The 13,930-nt window shown below is 38.5% G+C and overlaps 1 protein-coding gene across 1 annotated transcript; it reads left to right on the top strand.

Moving 5' to 3' along the window:
* On the top strand, window positions 1,048-2,685 carry LOC109229941. The gene has a single exon (XM_019395482.1). The coding sequence runs from the start codon at window positions 1,048-1,050 to the stop codon at window positions 2,683-2,685; it is 1,638 nt and encodes a 545-aa protein (XP_019251027.1).

Genomic DNA, 13,930 nt, shown 5'->3' with positions numbered 1-13,930 from the left:
AAAACAAACCAAGAAAAGGGGAGATCATGGTGAAAGTTAAAAAGGGTCCCACCCCAAAAATCTGATGATTTCTGATCAGAAGGCTCCAGACCTCTATGTTTCCCAGCTAAGAAACATATCAGAAGAAGATACCCCATGGTCGGAATCTCTAAATTCATCAGACCATGAAACAATTGAAGTTAGCTCTCAATCAAGAAATGAATCCACAACAAACTCTTCCGAAGACAATGATCTCCCAATATTTGTAAACCAGCCAAGAGACCTAGAAATATATGAAGTAGATGAGGAACGAGAAGGCATGACAGCTGAACCAATCCCAGAAAGAAGACATGAGCCCAGGCGTCAAAACCAGTTGGAATTGGTTTCCATACTTTCACCTTAGATGACGTCAAGGTTTCAAAATGGCCTCAAAGATTCCAAGACTTCTACACTTGGATGGTGACCCAAAATTTGGTGGAACGAGAAAAGTATATCATCTTGTCAGAACTCACTTCATGGTTCTCAGGAATTCACAGAGATTGGTGGAATTCACTTGGAATTCAAGACAAAAACACTTTTCTTACTTCCCAAGACTTTGCCTTCAGCATCAGAATCCTTTATGAAGTTTTCTGTGGAGATACTGGCGAAAGACAAGAAAAGATGCGAAGACAACTCTTCGAGATGAAGTGTGTGTCATTCGACAGAAATGACATTGACAAACATTTTAAAAAACTGGCTAAGATATACTTCGAGATCGGTGGAGACATCAATCTAAAGCAAGCCTTTGTCTCTTCCCTTCCAAAGTTGTTGGCAAGCCGAACTATGACCATCATTGAAGAAAAGTTTCAGTCCATAACAATCCACAAGTTGGTTACATCAGGCAAGCTATTTTTGTCGCATTGGATGACATTTGTACGAAGCGCTCTGCCCTAAAACAAATTATCCAACACAATCCAGCGCTTGACAAAGCATGCCCCAAATCTGATCTAATCACCGGATCAGGATGTTCCTGCCACACATCTAGGCGACGGAGAGGATTCAGGAGGTTCAGATGGCCAAGAATTCATGATGGGAAATCAAGGTCCAGGAGGCACACAAAATATTTCAGACGAAGGAGGCCGGGCAATTTTCACAAAAAAGAATAGATGTTTTATTTGCCACAAGATTGGACATTTCGCAAGAAATTATCCCCAATCGAGGAAATTTGTCAAACTCTTGCAAGAAATTGAAGATTACACTAGCATACATCTCGGAAAAGAAGAAGACCTCGAGTTTATATTCTCTATGGACGATGAACCCACTGAAGAAACTCTATTCTCTCTTGATATATACGAAGATCATGGTGATGACCACTATCAAATTTCTGAACCGGCCGCTAAAGCCCAGGAAGAGATTAATGCTATCACAATCATCCCTCAAGTGGAACTCATGATTAATGCTATCACAATCATCCCTCAAGTGGAACTCAAGGTTTATTCATCCAAATGGGATAAACCAACTCGAGTCATTGCTTTCATTGACACTGGAGCTGCTTGTTTACTCATGAATCCTATTGTTCTCCCTGAAGATCAATGGGTGCCGCACTTTAAGGATTTCAACACTGCATCAAATGGAATCTTGACTACCACCATCATCACAAAGCACCTAGTAAAAATTGGGTTCTTTCCAGGATTGAAGTACAGAACCAAGCTAATAGGGTCAGATGCACCAGGGAAAGATCTTATTGTTGGATTCGACATTTTCAGACAACTAAAAGATCAACTCCACATCAGGGCTAATGGAATAACCTTCAAGAAGCAGTTCAAACCTTATTCTGAAATTCCAAGGCTATTCCAAATCACCAACGACGAACAAATTAAGGAGACTGAACAAAATCTCATTGAGCATTCATGTGCTGAATCGCATAAGGATTTTATGAAGAAAGGGAAAAGCCCGTTATGGATGAACGAAGAGTTTTTTATCAAGCCCCCTTTTAAGAAGAATGAAAGCATCAATCCAACAAAAGCCAGTCATTCAGGCATGAATCCAGATCACCTTCAACTTGCGAAGAAAGAATGTGAAGAACTCTTGGAATTTGATCTAATAGAGCCATCAGATTCAAAATGGGCATGTGAAGCATTTTATTTCAACAAAAGAGCTGAGCAGACAAGAGGAAAACTCAGGTTAGTCATTAACTACCAACCACTTAACCACTTCCTCCAAGATGATAAATTTCCCATTCCAAATAAACTCACTCTTTCCTCCCACTTAGCCGAGGCAAAATATTTTTCCAAGTTTGATCTTAAATCTGGATTTTGGCAATTGGGAATCCACCCTGAAGAAAGACCCAAAACGGGATTTTGCATCCCCGATCATCACTTCCAATGGAAAGTTATGCCCTTCAGATTAAAAACTACACGCTCCTTGTTCCAAAAAGCCATGATAAAAATATTCCAGCCTATCTTCCATACCACTTTAGTTTACATTGACGACATCCTATTATTTAGTGATACATTGGAGGAACATGTCAACTTGCTTTGCCAATTTGAGGCACTGGTAACACAATACGGGATCATGCTTTCAGCAAAAAAGATGGTTCTTGCTCAAAAAGAGATTGATTTTCTCGGAATGCATGTTGTCCAAGGTGCATACAGTCCAGGACCCCATATATGTCAGGAACTACTCAAATTTCCAGATACCAGCCTCACAACAAAGCAGATCCAATAGTTCTTGGGTGTAGTAAATTATGTAAGAGATTCCATTCCAAATATCTCTACATACATTTCTCCGCTCACAGAGATGCTCAAGAAAATGCTCCACCATAGGGAAAGAAACAAGATAAAGCAGTCAGGGAAATAAAGGAGATATCTAAATATGTCAAGTCCCTCTATATCCCTTCAGAAGGCAAGAAGATACTACAAACTGATGCCAGCAATGAATATTGAAGTGCCATTCTATCTGAGGAAAAAGATGGCCAGAGGAAAATATGCGGATATGCCAGCGGAAAGTTCAAAGATGTCGAGCAACATTACCACTCCACTTTCAAGGAAATTCTTGCAGTAAAGAATGGAATCAAGAAATTCAATTTCTTTCTTATTCATACAGATCTTCTAATAGAGATGGATATGAAGGCCTTCCCAAAGATGATCCAGATAAATGCAATAATTATTCCGAATTGTCATATTCTCATATGGGCTCAATGGTTCTCTCCATATAAGTTTCAAGTCCAGCACCTGGAAGGAAAGGATAGTATTCTCGCATATTTTTTGTCTCGACCGAAAGAATTCTCAAGGAGATTTTCCCCGGCGAAGATGATGTCAAAGAAAAAGTTAATCAGCCACATCTTCATGTTTTCAAATGTACCAGGAACAAGCTCATTGAAACCAACGGATCATCCACCGGAGTTGTTAAACCTCATGGATCCCTTTGTTCCATCAATTTTAATGGAAAGGAGAACTTATTATGAGCTTCAAGTTTTTTGTAAACATGGAGGATCCATTCTTAAGCCTTATGGAGTCAATCCAGACTATCCATTCTGCCATATATTCATAGCACAAGCCAAGGATTTTCCAGAAGAACTATTATGGTTTTTTGGTACCTATGCCATCGGTATTATATTTTTATGGAATTCAAATGCAATGTCTTTAAGGATTTTGATAACATTGAACCAGCTCATAAAGTATTTTTACTATGGTTCAAGCCTAGAAGATATTGGATAAAATGTATCAACGATTCCTAGACAGCAAAGGTATTCATGTTCCATAGGCCAGTGAAGATTATTAATGGAAAAGTCCAGGCGCAAGCAGAGGCATCATTCTGGTGGAAATTTCCCGTGTCCATTTTATCCATGGAAGAAAAATATAGGGAAGCACAAAGAATCCTCTTCCAACAAAATAGGTGCATCCCGAGAGAGAGATGACCAAAAGATTGGGCAAGCTGGAATTACACCAGCACTTATCCTCACTGGGAAAGAGTCCGGGAAGCAGCAAAGGAATATCAAACCCCATACGAAGTCATCCAAGATAAAATCACTCACGAAGTCTCCACATTAAGGTGGCGGATTACATCTCTCAATCCAAAGGAGAAAGAAAACAGCAAAAAAGGATCGTCAAGTTCCAGGCATTACAACACAAGGTCTTTGAAAAGATGCCTAGAAGACAACCCTAGAATCAATAAGGATAATTATCTAAATCCCTACTAATCCCACCATAATCCTACATTACCTACCAAAAAAACCCTCAAAAATCATCTACCCATGCCAAGACAAATTTCCACATCTTTCCATATTATCCGGGCCCCACTTTGACATGCTTTCACATGTTTCCACATGCTTCCTCATGCTTCGTCACATGCAACACCCTACTTTCACATGCCGTCACATGCTCCAGTATACTTTCACATGTTATACCATGTATATTTCACCCCTTTTACGTGTTTTCAAAAGCTTTTAAGTTGTTTTGCTTAAGGTCTTTCACATGCCAAGAAGGACCCATTTGTAGATAAGTTTGCCATGTAAGATAGGTTTATTTTATAATGTAAGTTTGTCTTGTAGTAACCTCCTAGTCCTATATAAAGGAGGCCTTGTAGTAGTTGTAAGATCATCTTGTAACCTTTGTAAATCTTTTGTGATATATTACATATGAGTGCTTTCTAAATTTCCCTCTTGTTCTTTCTTTCGAAAGGATGGAAAGGCCGGTCCATGTATGAAAATAGTGTAAGAATACTCTTTGAAAGTTAGCTTATTGTAGTACCAATGTTTTCTAAGTTATAAACAGCTAACATTGGTTATAGCACAAAAGTTTTCTGAGTTGTGTAGCTTGGCAAGCCGTCCCTTATGGGTTGTTGAAGCCAGCCCCTTTGTAGGAAAACTTTTGCAACTACAAGCAAATTAACTGTTTGTGTAGCTTGGCAAGCCGTCCCTTATGGGTTGTTGAAGCCAGCCCTTTTGTAGGGAAACTTTCGTATCTATGATTTAGTTTACTTTCTTGGAGTCTCTTGCTCTGTTCTACCATTTTCTCTTGCCAAATGATTCAACCCAAAGATACAACAGATACATACCATGAACCTGACGGAGAGTTCTTCTGGAATATAGAAAGCATCATGGAAGAACATGACTGGTGTCAACATTTTGACAAAGAAAGAAAAAGATTTTGGTGGTTCAAATGCCCCTTTACGGGACACTGCCCTTGGGATCTTGGTTGCGACTGCTATGACTATTTGGATGACCCAATTGGAAAATATGATGAACACCATCTCTGTCATTGGGAAAGATTTGGCCTCAACAGTTAAAGTATTTTGCTAGAGAGGGGTTACATCTGGCCGAGTGAGTCGACTTGGGGCGCACCGGTTGTCTTTATAAGGAAGAAAAATGGGTCATTGAGAATGTGTATTGACTATCAACAGCTCAACAAGGTCACAATCAAGAATAAGTACCCACTGCCTAGGATAGATGACTTGTTCGATCAGCTGCAAGGTGCTAAGTACTTCTCCATGATTGACTTAAGATCAGGGTATCATCAATTGAAGAACAGGGAGAAGGATTTTCCGAAAATAGATTTTTCGGATTCGATATGGCACTTTGAATTTCTAGTAATGTCTTTTTTGCTGACGAATGCCCCGTCAGCTTTCATGGATCTTATGAACTAATTCTTCGCGTCTTACCTCAACTCGTTCATGATAGTGTTCACTGACGACATCCTTGTCTATTCTCGAAGTCAGGAAGACCATGCAGATCATCTTAGGCGGTCTTGCAAACTCTGAATCATAACAATTGTATGCAAAAATTTTTAAAGTGTGAATTTGGCTTGAATATGTCACTTTCTTGGGTCACGTCATGTCTAGTGAAAGGATCAAGGTCGATCCTCAAAAGATTGTAGATGTGAAGAATTGGCCTAGACCTACAACTCCAATAAAGATTCGCAGTTTTTTTTGGCTTAAAAGGGTATTTCAAGAGGTTTATGGAGGGGTTCTCTATTGTTGCCTCTCCAGTGACTAGATTGATGCAAAATGCAGTTATGTTCCAATGGTTAGACGCTTGTGAAAATACCTTCCGAGAGTTGAAGTCAAGATTGACCACGACACCGGTGTTGACCTTATCAGAGGGTACGGATGGGTTTGTGGTATATTGTGATGCTTCAAGAATCGGACTTGGGTGTGTATTGAAGCAAAATGGCAAGGTGATCGCATATGCTTCTAGACAACTCAAGAATCATGAGAAAAATTATCTAACAAATGACTTGGAGCTTGCGGCGGTGGTATTTGCATTGAAGATTTGGCGTCATTATTTGTATGGGGTCCATGTGGACATATTCATGGACCATAAGACCCTTCAATATATTTTCAAGCAGAAGGAATTGAATATGAAGCAGAGAAGATGGCTTGAGTTACTCCAGGACTACGACATCGATATTCTATATCATCAAGGGAAAGCTAATGTTTTGGCGGATGATCTTAGCCGAAAATCCATGGGTAGTTTGGCCCACTTGGAGGCCGGCCAAAGGCCGATAGCCAAAGAAGTTTACCGTCTAGCCAGTTTGGTAGTTTGGCTCATGGACTCTAGCGATGGTGGGGGTGATCGTGCTAAATAGGGCTGAATCATCACTTGTAATAGAGGTCAAGGATAAACAATATGACGATCCGTTACTGGTGAAATTGAAAGAGGTGATTCATAAACACAAAACCATAGTTTTTTCTCTTAGAACGAATGATGGCACAGTAAGGTACCAAGGGCAATTATGTGTTCCAAATGTAGATGGCCTCTGGAAAGAATTATGGCCGAGGCTTACAGTTCCAAGTATTCCGAGCACCAAGGCTAAACAAAAATGTACTGTGATCAAGGAAGTCTATTGGTGGAATGACATGAAGAGGGATGTAGCAGATTTTGCGGCTAGATGTCCAAACAGTCAGCAAGTGAAGCCCGAGCACCAAAAACCAGGTAGCTTGGCACAGGATATAGTAATTCCAATGTGGAAGTGGGAGATGATCAATATGGACTTTGTGGTAGGTATACCTCACATGCTAGGACTATCTCGCACGTCTCGCATGTTTGATTCGATTTGGGTGATTGTGGACCGGCTCAAAATATTAGCACACTTCTTGCATGTTAAGGCTACCGAATATCACACCCCGAACCTGGGGAGCATAACAGACGCTCAACCAAGTAAACCCGGTTGAGCAGGCCTACTTTACATCAACCTCTCATCATAACTCATGCATGATTTATCAAAACATATTTTGATCTTGACTTTCAAATTGAATACATTTGGCTCAATGGCCTAAAATATTTCTCATAATGGGTACATTGCTTCATAATTATCTGTGAACATAATTACATGACAAAACTCAAATCTTAATTACATGACCCACGGTGTATATAGAGCTTCTATAAAAATAGATACCTAAGTAGATAAATAAACTAGACTCGAATACCCACAGGAATTGTAGCGGGCTCACCATAATCTGATGGGAAGAGGGTGTACTGCTATCACTTATCAATGCCACCTGCTGTGGATTAAAGATGCAGTGCCCCCGGCAAAAGGGACGTGAGTACATGTGGAATAGTACTTGCATGTAAGGCAAACAGAACAGCATATGAAAATACGATAACTCAAATAAGAGGCAAATAAAGTACATCAAGAACCTACGAAACATCCCAAAGAATCACATTTTAAGTCTTCTTATACTTAGATCATTCTAAATTTCTTTTAGGATCAATGGAGCCATATGAAGAATAAGGGAAAACATAATATAATGTAATTGAAACAACATGTATAAACAAGGCTAATGAAAGTGGCACCTATTGTCTACGTTAACAATGCGTCTCACTAGACCGTCCATATCCCCCTCTTATTTTACACCTATACATTTCATAGACCGTCCTTAGTGTCCACATATCATATTATACACCTATGCGTCTCATAGACCGTCCACCGTGTTCACATATCATACAACTATGCGTTTCATAGACCGTCCACAGTATTACCTATACAATACACCCGTACATTTCATAGACCGTCCGCAGTATCACTTATACAATATGCCTGTGCATTATAGACCATCCACAGTATCACCTGTACAATACACATGTGTGTTTCATAGACCGTCCACAGTATCACATATTATACACTTATGCGTCTCATAGACCGTCCACAGTATCGCATATTATACACCTATGTGTCTCATAGACCAACCAAAGTGTTCATATATTATAAACATGTGCGTTTCATAGACCGTCCATAGTGTTTACTTACACAATACACCTATGAGTTTCATAGACCGTCTATTGTGTTTACTTACACAATACACGTATGCATTTGATAGACCGTCAATAGTCTTTACCCATACTATACACATATGCGTTTCATAGCCGTCCATAGTGTTTACCCATACTATACACGTTTCATAGACCGTCCATAGGATCACATATACAATACACCTATGTGTTTCATAGATCGTAACTAGGATTACATATACAATATACCTATGCATTTCATAGACCGTCCATTGGGTTAATAACACATCATTATGCACATAACCATATATAAACTCAAGCGACATGACTAACGCTACTTTAAATGTTGTAAGTTCCTGGATCACTTGAACCCTTCATGTTCATGCTTATCATGGAGAAACATAGCTCATTACATTAGCACATGTATGGTAAATCAATAATTCATTTTCAATGGCCCATGGCCCAAATTCGTTTTCATAAGATTTATCATCATTCAGCATAGGGCATCTCCCTTTCATCTCATTATTCACTCGCTTCTCCTCTTAAGGTCATTAGCTAAGTTCATGATTATTGGGGACTTAACATCGAAGTCATTTTCACTTATTATTTTAGGAGCATACATACTATGATTGAAACCATTGGGACATACAACACCTCATAATTCTCATTTTGGCAAACGGCCACATTTCATGTTCATACTATCACTTACTTGTACTTGATATGGGTGATCATAGGACACTAAGACCATTTAAAACATTTATGGAAACCATAGCCTCTCCTCTTTAGGGCGTCAGAGCTTATAGCACATTGGAAACACAAGTACGAATACATTCATCTCATAACCTTTCACACCATATATCACTTGATTAGTACTTTCAGCTACTTACAACTTCGTTATTTCATTGGCTTCCTTGGCCATACATATTATTCTTCATTCATGGCACTGTGGCCATATTATCATATTCAACACCTACATTTCTTTACTTTCAAGGATTATCTTCATAAACATCAACATATAGAATACTCTTGAAATACCTTTTCCCAAAAAGGGCAATACACAACTTCAACTCATGAATATGTAAGAACTTAAAACATATTGAATATCTACCAAGCATAGCATTAGTTAGAACGACCACATTTGGACATGACTTTGAGTGCATAAGCTTTTGGACAATTCTATTTTTGGAGTCAATTTGGAATAGTTGAATCAAAGCTCATTTCTTAATCTTTCACACATCATTTCATTTTATTGGTACTACTGGCCACAAGTATAACTTTTAGTCTTGGCACGGTGGCCACAATTTATATCCCCAACTCACTCATTTCACTTTCAACCGTCTTTCTAGATTATCAACAACAAAGCATCTCTAATCACGACTACCATTACACACATGAGTAATTAACAATATTAAGCACATCGAGATTTTTTACACAATTTAGCGTAATATCCTCCACTCAAAACACTACTTGAAATAATAACATTTTAGCACACATCCCATACTTGAACACATTCTCATATAATAACATAATATGACAAGAGTGTCCGGAACACATTTTAAACATATACCTTTCGACACAAAGCTTATTCGGAATAGTCAATTTATAATGACTAACTCGGGACTTACAAAAATGTTTAGCTAACGTACCTTGCTTGAACTTTCCTTAAATTACTGCAATTTTCCGGAAATCCTGGCAATTCCAATATAATTTGAGACATAAAAAAATTGAACATAAATTAGAAAGATATTCATGGTTTCAGCTCATTTGACCATTTTATCAAACACTAGATGTGCAAATTAGATTACAAGGTTCTTCTACAAGATTTCCTTCACTCCACAACCCAATCTTTACCCATTTGAGCTCAATAATCTTCCCACAAACCTTATTGCTACATGCATGTATAAATAATACTCTCGCACCCAAGAATCATACTCCCATTAAACGATCTTCTATCCAAATTCGAAATTCAAAACAAGGGTATGGAACCTTACCTCTTAGATGAAGAACTTGTGGGATTTCTTGTTAAATTTCAAGGCTTGAGCAAGATTTGATGAACAAGGGCTTAGGAATTTCTCCTCTCACTCTAGGGAACTTTCCTCGCTTAAAAATATCAGATTTTTCCTGAAAAATACATCCCTCAAGTCTATATATGCAAATAGGGTCGGGTTATAATGATAGAAGAATGGACCCTTCGAAATTCGGATCGTGCTACAGACCAGGCTTTGCGAGCTCTTTAGTGAGCTAGAGACCAGGCTTCGCGAGCTCTGCATCGAGCTACAGATCAGGCTTTGCAAGCTCTATAATGAGCTACAAACCAGGCTTCACAAGCTCTGTAGCACGGTCTATCGCGCTACATACCTGGCCTCACAAGGGATATAGCACGGTCTAGTGTGCCACGGACCTGGCCTCATGAGGTATATAGCACGGTCTAGCATGCTACAGACCTAGCTTCGCGAGGTCGAAATGATTCAATTCCCAATGCAAGCTTCAACCAAAAAAGTCCAAAAATACAATACGTTAGCCTACTTTGGCACCACGAAACCTTAAATTCCTTAGCGACATTTTACGAGGCCTTACCTTATCCCCCTCTTAGGATCATTCATCCTCAAATGAGGGTCAAAATAAGGTATTAACATCCAATGTGACTCAACTATTTCTTCACATATCCGCAGTTCCAAAATTTGACTAACTCCCTAAATTTTGCAAAACTTTCGACAGAGTTTCTATTGTATTTGGGCATATCGACCTGTCAGAGAATCTCAGAAATCAATCCTAACAACATATATATAAAACCACATTGCACCATATACAGGAAAACAACCCCAACCATGACTCTCGAGGCCAACTCTATGACCTTGCTTACCTTGGTCTTATCCTTGACGTTTCCTTCCTCCATTACGAGGACAATTGGGCACCTCACACATTATGCCTGTTATGTGTGTCATTCCCTTAATTCCTTAGACCTTTCACATTTCGTAGCACGACGTGCAAATATTCCTTGAGATTGACAAATGAACTCATAGACTAACTCAGAACCTTTACGCACAATCGAGGATAGAAGAAGAGAAATATTTCCTATATGTCGTTATAGCCTCCCTATTATAAGTGTGGCCGGAAACACAATGATAAGAGGTACTCTACTGACACAGCTCCATAACACCCAAGGACTCTTAAACCGTTCTCTAATACCAAGTTTGTCACGCCCCAAACATGGGGAGCATGATCGTCGCTCAACCGAGTAAATTCAGTCGAGTAAGCCTGCTTTAGATCAACCTCTCATCATAACTCATGCATGATTTTTCAAAACATAATTTGATCTTGCTTTCAGATTGAATGCATTTGGCTCAATGGCGTAAAATCTTTCTCATGATGGGTACATAGCTTCATAATTAACTTTGAACATAATTACATGACAAAACTCAAATCTTAAATACATGACCCACAATGTACATGGACTTCTATGACAATAGATACCTAAGTATATAAAACAAACTAGACTTGAATACCCACTGGAACTGTAGCGGGCTCACCATAATCTATTGGGAAGAGGGTGTACTTCTATCACTGATCAATGCCACGTGCTGTGGAACCACTTGCATTCATTAAAGATGCAATGCCCCCGGCAAAAGGGACATGAGTACATATCGAATAGTACTCGCATGTAAGACAAAAGAAACAACATATGAAAATGCGGCAACTTAAATAAGAGTCAAATAAAGTACATCAATAACCTAGGAAATATCCCATAGTATCACATTTTAAGTTTTCTTATACTTACATCATTCTGAACTTCTTTTAGAATCAACTGAGCCATGTAAACTATACGTGAAATACATATGTCACGATCCAATTTAGGATCATGATCGGCACCTAGGAGCAAGTGCCCCCAAGTAAGCCTCGTCGGTATTTTACAGAAAATCGGACAGAGTTTCCCCTGTTTTTGGACTATCCCAAAAGTTTTCCCTGTCTCAAATCAGCAACCAAACATCCTAATAGCAATTCAAATGACAATGACCTTATCAATTAACCAAAATAAATATCTACCTTTAATAGTCCACCCACCAATAACTAGAAATACTACTTTATCTCCAAATTTGATAAGAATGAGCGATACTCAACATAAATCTATAATAACGAAGAATACTCAAGACACTAAAAAAATTTGACTATGGAGCGACTCTAAGAGTTCAAAGAAAAGACTATAACAATAAATAAAATCTCTGCCCACGCGAACAAATGCGGGGCTCACCAGAAACTATCAACTTGTGTGTCTGACTAACGAAATCCTCGCCCTTCAACTATTGTCTCTGGAAAAAAAATAGCGGGGAGTGAGTCGCTAGCTCAGTGAGTAATAACACTTAACCACAACCGTTTTTAATTGGGGACAAGTCAGAAAACATGCTTGTATAATAATAATTAGGAACTATCATAAAAATAAAATTCTCTTTCAAAAACAGTAATAATAATCAGTCTCATCATGTGTTTCCTGTAATAGAAATCAATTTAACAATTCAGTAATAAACTCGGTAAGCACTGTGTCATGTCAAATCTTTATGTTTGGGAGGTTTCGAAGAAAGGATCATGTAATCTGTATCACTCTGTGGATCCCTTCGTAAAAGGAGCCAAATATAACTTGTAGGTCCCTACTCGACGGAAAACGATTACTGTATGCTAGTTCTACCTTCCCACTAGCGAGGGCTCTAACTGTACTCGGTAATCGGTAAATACAAGGTGCACCAGGCCTAACGAACCCGCCGTTAGCTACGGGATCCTTCAAAGTCTCCTCCTATTTATACTCTTTCTTGTAAACAGTAAATACTCGTACAAAAGCATTTTCAAAATAGTAAGGGGCATATCATTTCTTGTCAAATCTTGTAATTTTATTTCGGTAATGGAAATCATGTCTCAAGTAATAGTAAAACATGTCTAGTAACGGTGATAATAATTTATATAACTGTAACATCTCAAGTAATGGTAAAACATATCTAGTAACGGTGGAAACATTTAGATTAACCGGTAAACATCTCGAGTAAACTGTTCGGTACCATATCAAGTAAAGGACTTGTCCCACATGCAATTTCAAACATTCGGTAACACATTTATTTTCAAAATAATATATAAACCATGCAGGTTATGAAAATACAAATTGCGGTAAGATTACTACTCACGGTACTCGTGTCGAAATACCAAACGCGTCGCCTCGAGCGATCTGTACGACTTTCTTCAATCATTCTATAATCACATCAATATCGATCTTGTGTTAATTTCTTTATTTAAGATAATTCATAGCTAAATTTTGATTCCAAATCCGTAGAGTTTTATGTTATACCATCAATTCGCCGAATTATATTTATCCATGCTATGAGTAATTCAACTAGTCTATAATCTATCAATTTCAATGTCACGACCCGGATTTCCCACCATCGGGATCGTGATGGCGCCTACTCGTGGTAGCTAGGCAAGCCAACTCATTTACCTTTCATTAATAAATAAATCTGTTAACAATCCATAGCATCAATAAGAAACATGGAATTTAATAATAATAATAGCGGAAGTCTAATTTATAAATCTGAATCAAAACGCGGAATAGTCAACAATAGCCTCTACCCAAGATTTGGTGTCACATTACTCACGAACCACTAAGAATAAACTAAATACAAAGGTCTGAAAGAAATATAACAGCTGTCTGTCTCGAAAACAATGAGGCAACAGTCAAAAGGAAAACATAAAGAAGAGACGCCG

Source organism: Nicotiana attenuata, chromosome 7 (genome assembly GCF_001879085.1).
Source record: "Nicotiana attenuata strain UT chromosome 7, NIATTr2, whole genome shotgun sequence".
Classification (NCBI taxonomy): Eukaryota; Viridiplantae; Streptophyta; class Magnoliopsida; order Solanales; family Solanaceae; genus Nicotiana; species Nicotiana attenuata.
Note: the sequence above shows the minus strand (reverse complement) of the source record. Positions and strands in the feature narration are given on the sequence as shown.

Bases quoted from the DNA above. Each gene is read 5' to 3' on its own strand.
- LOC109229941 (XM_019395482.1), top strand. From the start codon at position 1,048: ATGGGAAATCAAGGTCCAGGAGGCACACAAAATATTTCAGACGAAGGA.